The sequence below is a fragment of the Ranitomeya imitator genome, chromosome 2 (genome assembly GCF_032444005.1).
Source record: "Ranitomeya imitator isolate aRanImi1 chromosome 2, aRanImi1.pri, whole genome shotgun sequence".
Lineage (NCBI taxonomy): Eukaryota > Metazoa > Chordata > Amphibia > Anura > Dendrobatidae > Ranitomeya > Ranitomeya imitator.
This window is the reverse complement of record NC_091283.1, coordinates 229290797-229299299: the sequence shown is the minus strand read 5'-3', so window position 1 is coordinate 229299299 and position 8503 is coordinate 229290797. Positions and strand designations below refer to the sequence as shown.

General features: G+C 43.7%; 1 protein-coding gene across 1 annotated transcript; it reads right to left on the bottom strand.

The window, feature by feature from the left end:
• Positions 1-229: 229 nt before the first annotated feature.
• Positions 230-8181, bottom strand: LOC138666332 (uncharacterized). Its single transcript, XM_069754560.1, has 4 exons — positions 8112-8181; positions 5779-5973; positions 5474-5633; positions 230-3986 (listed from the first exon to the last, which is right to left on the bottom strand). Exons 1-4 carry the CDS (start codon positions 8179-8181, stop codon positions 3698-3700), a joined length of 714 nt encoding a protein of 237 aa, XP_069610661.1. The 3' UTR covers positions 230-3697.
• Between the last annotated feature and the right edge of the window lie 322 nt (positions 8182-8503).

Below are 8503 nucleotides of genomic sequence, written 5' to 3'. Positions count from 1 at the left end.
AAATGGCGTTAAACAACAGTGCTTCCTCTGGGTTTGAGCAGACATTAATCAGCACTGAACAAATGTTTCTTAGCAACGACAGGGAAATGGGACGTCTGGAATCTGGTACAAAATTCTCTCGTTTTAGGCCCTTCAAGAATTGTTTAACCAGAAAGAGGTCAGTCAACGCAGATTCCCCGTGGGCCTTCAGGAAAAAGGTGACTCCTGCGAAGCATTTTGCTAACGCAGAGTAAGATAAATTCTTCTTAAGTAAAGATTCCGCAAATTGCAGAGCAACAAAAGGGTCGGAAGTCAATGCATTAAACCCGTGAAGAACACAAAAATCAGACCATTTTTTCCATGCGGCCGAGTAGTCAGCCCACGATCGTTTGGACAGGGAATTTTCAATAAAATGCGGAACTAGGCTGAGATCACGTCCCAAACTGATGGAGGACAATGGGTCGCTTCCTTGTCTGCTAGCGGAACCTGTTGGGAAAAATTAGTCCACTGACTATTCAATAACATCTCAGTTAACGATTTAAATTTGCTATAGCCCACTTTCGCCTTCAGCCATACGTTGTTTTTCAAACATAGAAAAACCAGTTGTCTCAAAATCTTTGCGGCCTGACGATTCTTTGAAGAAAGGGTGTTGATGGCAAAAACGACTGCTTGGTTAGAGGAGAACAACAGAATTCTTGAATTTTGCAAGTTTTTGCCCCAGATGAAGATAAGTGAAAAAAATTGCAAAAAGCTCTAAGAGCAGAGAATTATTCATGACCCTGATAATATCGGAATCATCAGGCCAATTCAAGCGAACCCAATGAGATGAACATACCAAGCTGACACCTAAGGAAATATCTGCGGAGAAAACCAGAGGAATAGAATCCGCATTGATAAAAGGAGATTGTAAAACCGATTTACCATTAAAATCGGACAAAAATGACAGCCAAATTCTAGCGTCCTCCTTGAGCTCAGAGCGAACTCGAATATGGCATTTAGGTGAAGAAAAACCTTTGGTGGCTTCGTACAAACTCCTAGAAAAGACTCGGCCCATTGGAATTTCCCGAAGAGCAAAGTTCAGCAGGCCTAAAAGCGCTTGAAGATCTTTGAGAGAGATTTTATCCTTAGACAAAAATTCAGAAAGAGAAGCACGCAGCTTGGCAACCTTATCCTCAGGGAGAATAGCTTCCATTTTTACAGAATCGATTGTGATGCCTAAAAATTCAATTCGATTACAAGGGCCAACAGTTTTATCAATCGCGATAGGAACGCCAAAGTGAGAGCACATCCGAAAAAATGTGTCCAGGGTAGCCTGACATACAAGTGAATGAGGAGGACCTATGAAAAGGAAATCATCCAGGTAGTGCAGTATCCCTGCTTCCTTACTGTTGGATTGTAAAACCCAATGCAAAAAAACGGAAAACGTCTCGAAGTAAAAGCATGACAATGAAAAGCCCATTGGGAGGCATTTATCGAAAAAAAAACAGCCATCAAAATGGAAACCTAATGAGTTAAAACCCATAGGGTGAACTGGTAGAATCCTAAAAGCCGATTTAATATCGGATTTCGCCATTAATGCAAAGGAACCGAATTTCCTTAGCAAATCCAATGCACCGTCAAAGGAAGAGTAAGAAACTGAACAACATTCCTTATCAACTTCATCATTTAAAGAGTGGCCTGGCGGATACGAAAGATGGTGAATTAAACGAAATGAACCGGAATCATTTTTAGGTACGACCCCCAGAGGTGAGATGCGAAAATTTAAAAAGGGGGGGGACATAAAAGGGCCAGCCACCCTACCTAATACTAACTCATTATGGATTTTTTCCCTAGCAACTTCTGGAAAAGCAGAAATGGAGGATAAATTATTTACTATAATGCAACCCTTCCCTTTGAACTGGGGTACATGAAAGCCATCATAAAAACCCTCAAACAAGAGCTGACTACTCTCCTTGTTTGGGAATCTGTTTAGCCAGTGAACCATATTTTCCAAATTCACTGGCGTCCGGGCCTTTTGGGTTAGGATCCTTACTTGCAGATTGCTGGGCTGCCTGCTTCTTAAAGCATTTGGACATCGGATGGGCATTACCGCAGAAGGAGCACTCGTGCCTGAACCGGCAATTATTACTCCATTTGCAAAAGGATTCGTTAAAGGCGAAGCAGACGCCTCTTTTAGGAAAGGAATTAACCGTTTGCCTACCCGCGACTTGTCTTGACGGCAGCATGAGGTTAATCCACAACCCGATATCTTTCGTACCCTATTTAACCTCAGGGTGAACAGATAGCTTATGCCTAAAAGCCTCATCATAGTGAAGTCAAGCAGAGCCGCCGAAATTTCTATAAGCTTCTAAGATAATATCGACGTGCTGAAACAAGCTACTGCAAAGCTTAGGGGATTTCTCCCCCAAAACTGCAGCGTATATAGCAAAGGCTTGTATCCAGTTGTTAAACGATCTAATGTTACGCCTACTATCCTCAGAATCTGCTCTGTCCTCTTTTTTATCAGACTTCGGGGGCTGATCTCTGCGAGGGATAAGAGAAAATATATCGATAAAATTATTGTTCCAAATAAGCTCCTTAACCGAGGAACTTAAATGGAAACCAAGTGGAGACAGTTCACAAGTTAGAGCCTCTTTAAAAGGATTTAATGGGATGGAAGCTATAGAAGGCGTATCGATACGCATAGAGTCAATAGTAATCTTAGGAACGGATGAGGGAAGGGGAGGGGGAGTGGGTACAACATCCCCCATAGCTTCACACACTACTGATTTGATAAAATCCCTCAATTCACTATTAAGTAAAATTTGATTAATGTTCTCACCCCTGTCAGGCTGTACCTCCCGGCGACGCTCACCAGAAATGCCTGCGCTCAAGCCCATGGGATTAGGCGAGCGCGGCTCTCTGAAGGAACTTGATTGAAGATCCTCTTCATCTTCTGAGGACTGTGCAGCAGCCGCTGGAGCCGACCTTCCCTGCAGGTCCGATGCAAAGATGGCCGCTCTGGAGAGAGAGCAGGAGGGGACCGCAGCGCTTTTACGGCCCTGCCCCACTCCTGCCTTTCTGGCTGCTTGAGATGACGTCGCCGGTTCATCTAAGGGGCGACGGCCGACATCTCTCGCCGGGCTGCGGGACTTCGCTGAGGCGCAGCGTCGCGGTTTCTTTCCGGCGTCACGTTGGCTACGCTTGGGCGCCAGAGAATCCGACGCTGCCGCTGAGACAGACCTTGACCTCCTGGAGCGCGATACAGCGCTCGACGCTGGCTGGGCGGCAGGTACCGGGCTTGAAAGTGGGGGGAATGCCTCCGGTTCAGTAGGAGGAGGGATAACTTCAGTGCCCACCGGCGTTTCCTTCATTGCTAGGCAGCTTTTTAGCCAGTCTAAGCCATCCTGGCCCCCTGCCCTAGCTAAAACTTCCTGGACTAGCTTTTCCATGGCAGCGTGGTACCTCTTCGTTGCTCTTGCGCCAGCAACTGAGGTAATGACAGCTGTCAGTCAGATTTGTAAATAAATAAAAACCGCCAAAACGCTCTCCACCAATGAAAATGCAGGGAAAAATAGCGCTCAAAAACTGGAAAAAACCAGTCTGTCACGAATCACATAGATTCTGACTGAAATTTACATTGCTAAAAAGTGAGGAAAACTAATAAACTAAGCTCATAGCAAGGTCCATGGGGACATGAGACCCCCGCTTTATTTATTTTCAGTTTATGCGGGGGGGCTTACATTCTATCACCCAGCGACTTGAAGCAATTCTGGAAGACCATGCTCAAATGTAAAAATTCGGGCAGGACCACCCTGTCCGAGGCCCGCTGACGCTGTCGGGAAGACCCGAAGGAAGGAGCGACAGAGGCCTCGGCCAGGGGAACATCTGATGAACCGGCTGCCGGTTCGCCAGATTGTGGTGGTGCAGACCTGCTCTCGCTGTGGGATGGCTGCGACGGTTCAGATGGCGATTCACGAAGGACCGCTCCAGAGGGTCGGACAGACTCGCGGGTGCTGCTGTGTGTTCTGTGAAAACATAAGGAAACCATTAGTATACACAATATAACATTTCACATTCGTCACCACCTGTGTAAAACTAAACATTGCATCACACACTATTACTGTTAAGGGTTTGTTCAGTCAGTCGTAACACACAAGGGGGCACAAGGGGGCATTCTTTGCGTCTGGAGGAGAGAAGGTTTTTCCACCAACATAGAAGAGGATTCTTTACTGTTAGGGCAGTGAGAATCTGGAATTGCTTGCCTGAGGAGGTGGTGATGGCGAACTCAGTCGAGGGGTTCAAGAGAGGCCTGGATGTCTTCCTGGAGCAGAACAATATTGTATCATACAATTATTAGGTTCTGTAGAAGGACGTAGATCTGGGTATTTATTATGATGGAATATAGGCTGAACTGGATGGACAAATGTCTTTTTTCGGCCTTACTAACTATGTATGTTACTATGTATGTAACGGTTTGCTGATTGAACCGGCCAGCTGCCTGACATTGCTGATGCGACCAATCAGCGCGGGTGACAGGCCTGATTAAAATGCCCGATCCTTACTCCCCGCAGTGAAGGCCAGTCGCCCGCATACTCCCCTGTCATTAATTAACTTTACCGGCGGTATCCATTGCCGCCGTTAATGTTAACCAATTTTTAATATTGACACTGCATATGCCGCATCAATATTAAAAATAAAATACATTTATTTATTTCAAAATAGTCACCCATGTTTGCCGTTTGTAATGCCCGACAATTACGCTTATCGTCGGAACTGCCATGACGTCACGGTCATGTGACCGAGACGTCATCACAGGTCCTGCGAGCTGAGCAACCATGGGAACATAACCTGCCTTGGAGTAGAAGGTATGCCGTGTCTATTATATTTTTCCTTTTTTTTAAAAAAATCTGGGATACACCTGGATGGGCAATATACTACTCCACTATGAAATATTGCCCGGGCATGGCCAATCTACTATCTTTCTGTGTTCTGTATACTTCGTACTTCAGGAAAAAAAAGAGGAAGTCCAGCTCACCATAGTAGTAATCCCAGAAGGCTCGGAGCACGGAGACGCTGTGTCAAGCGTGAGAAGACCAGAAATGAAGAAAAAATTCCAGCTCTACGAGGCGTGAAAAGTAAAAACTAAATACTTTATTCACTTCAATCAGAAGCAGCGGATGAAACATCAGCACAATACAATAAAAACACTATCTACGCGTTTCAGGTGATAGGGCACCCTTAATCATGATGTCTGATTAAGTGTTCCCTGTCACCTGAAACGCGTAGATAGTGTTTTTATTGTATTGTGCTGAGGTTTCATCCTCTGCTTCTGATTGAAGTGAATGAAAGTAGTTTTTACTTTTCACGCCTCGGTGAGCTTGAATTTTTTTCTTCATTTCTATACTTCGTACTTGCCAAAATAAATGGCTGGGCAATAAACTACGTGGCTGGAATATAGTACGTGAATATGCATGTTTTCAAAACTAGGTGTGTGCATAGGTACTATACTTACTCTCTGCTTTCAAGGACCGGTCGCAGGAACTGCAAAATACGATTATATTTGTAGATTGAGGTCCTTGAAGCTGCAGCACCACTACGGATCTGTCCCTCCTTTTTCAGGCCCCTCTTGAAACGGTCCTTCATGGAGCGCCATCTGGTCTTCAATTGTTTAACTGTGTATAAAGTAAAAAAAAAAAATTAGTTTGAGAGAAAATATTGAAATTGATAACGCAACCGTGTGCAATCCCAATAGAAGACATCACAGACGGTTGTGTATCCTGGCATGATGGGTCAGAGCAGCATTTCGGAAACACTTACGAAATTTATCTTTGCCCGCGGGGGAAGCGCTGTCGAAGCCATCCCACAGCGATTTTGCCACCTCAATCCACAAACGGCGCAACACGCCCTGGTCCGCGTGCCGGGGGTCACGGCTGTCCCACAACGGGCCTCGTTCCTGTATGGATGCCACCACGAGGTCTACGTCCAGTGGGTCATCATGGGCCGTTGTGAAACCTAGAATAATTGGAAAATATTAATGTTTGCAAGATAAAAATTGTTCTCCCTACCTCCTCCACCACCACCTACCACCTCCACCACCCACCCTCCCACCACCCCCCATACCCTCCCAAAAAAAAGGTAAAGAAAAAAAAAAGGAATAGGTTTGACATAAAAACTTACTCGCCGTCCTGCCACCACAGCTTGGTCCCGTGGTCTCTGCTCCTGAGGGCTATGTTCCTCCTGGCTCTCCTCCTCACTTGAAGAAGTCTGTAAAAATAGTTTAAAAAAAGTTGAGTGACCCATCTACAAATGACACCGAATAGTAAGCAACAGTAGATCATGTACTCACCGGACTCCTCAGCGGTGGGGTGGGGCTTGACTCGCTGGCCATTACGAATGCAATTCTGAAATAAAAAACAAAATAAAATTTATCCTATGCACAATACAGCGGAACATCGTAAAATATACAAAAAAAAAAAACATTTACATTTCAACCACAAAGAACATTGCACTAATGCCAACTGAACTAACGCTGAGCAAACAACACTGCCACATTGAAACAAAAAACAATGGCAGAGACAACACAATGCCAGAGTAAACAAAAGCCTAAAGATAACAAAACAAATCCACAACAGACCCTATGTCGTAATCCAAAAAGACAGTTTTGTTTAAAAAAATGTTTACTACATTGATTGCAAAAAGTAAAAATAAAAGCAAAACCATACCGCCATACGTGACAATTAAAAAAAAATTAACAAAAAAAAAACTCAATATAAAGACCTTAAATACCAAAATGATTAAAAAAGCAAACATTTTTATTTAAAAAAGCAAAAAAAAATTTGGAACAACAGTATGCACGGAGCAAACCAAAAAACACAATAGATTTTTGAAAGAAAAAAATTAACAACCCCCAAAAATTAAGGACAGAAACGGCAATCCTGGATACACCACCATACTTTACAATAAAACCGACAGGGCCGGAGACAATAAAAGGCCATACAACGCCATACATCACAACCAGAAACATACAACAATGTCTTTACACAACCACAGTGCAGAACATAATACACAACTTGCAATAAAAATTATTACATTTAATAAAAGGGCGCAGAATCATTCTATACTACCATACTTTACAATAAAACCGACAGGGCAGGAGACCATTAAATTCATATAACGCAAGAAAAATACATCACAACTGAATACAAAAAACACCACCAAACCAATAAATGGAAAAGAAAAATCTATCCTGGAAAGAACAATAATCAAGGCCGCAGACAATGAAACGCCATCCTATACAACGCCATACATCACAACCAGACTAAAAATACAACAATGTCTTTAAACAACCACAGTGCAGAATATAATACACAACTTGCAAAAACAATTTAAAAATAAAACATGTAGAAAATGCACAGAATCATTCTATACTTACATCTCTGGACAGCAGATGAAGAAGTCTGGTCTGGTGTGTTGCCTGTAGATGCTGCAGCAAAAGTGACAAACAATCCAAACATTTTCTTTATATATGGGGGATGTTTTTATCACTGGTTTTCACTGTCTAGACACTTTTTTGTTTAATTTTCTTTAACGACGGATGCGTCGCACAACGCACGCACGACGCACGCACTTGCGTCTCGTGCGTTGTCAATTGGTTTCAATGGGAGATTTAACGCAATGACGACGCACGAGCGACGCAAGTGCGACGCATGCGTTTTATAGACGCTACAAAAATGCAACATGTAGCGTCTCCGACGCCACCCAGGTGCGGTGAAACGACGCATGCGTCGTGCGTTTTTACAAAAATGCATGACAACGCAACGCATGCGTCCCCAATGATAAAGATAGGGGCGCATGACGCATGCGTCGTTGTGCGTCGACGCTAATGTGAACGTAGCCTTAGTTTGTTGCTGTTGTTGCTGTGTGAGGACCAGCTGCCTCAGGATCTGCTCCATTTTGTCTGTAGGCCTGAATTGTAATGTAGCAGGCTTAATAACAGACATGCAAATGGTGTTGGGGTATGCCTTAATTCACACTGCTCCGCATTCTCCAACCAAATGTGATGTAGCGATGTCCTTGCTGTGCAGTGAGTAGGCAGTGACCCATATAAAGTTCAAAATAAGTCTTGTTTATTTCATAGCATACTCACAAACCGAAACATAAGCAAAAAAGTCCTTCAGTATGCAGCCGGGAAAATAAAATTAGTCCACAATCTGTCGCCATGTACGTATTACACCACCGTGTACGCTGGGGTGTCAGGCTTTTTAGGCTCTGCCTGGCCCGTGTTGCTCCACACGGAAAGAGCTCCTCATAAGCCTCCTGCTAGGTCTGACTCTCAGACCAGACTAACACACCCAAACTCTTGACTTTTGGATATGGGATGGACCCCACTCCTTCTTAAAACCACCATAACTACTGTAAACCTAGGTACTAAAATAAATACACAAAACACATTATTTTGGTTGTCAAAATGGCCACAGCTTTTATTCAAATCACAGGATTAAATAATCACAGTAGGAGTCAGGTGGAGTGCTAGTACATTGGG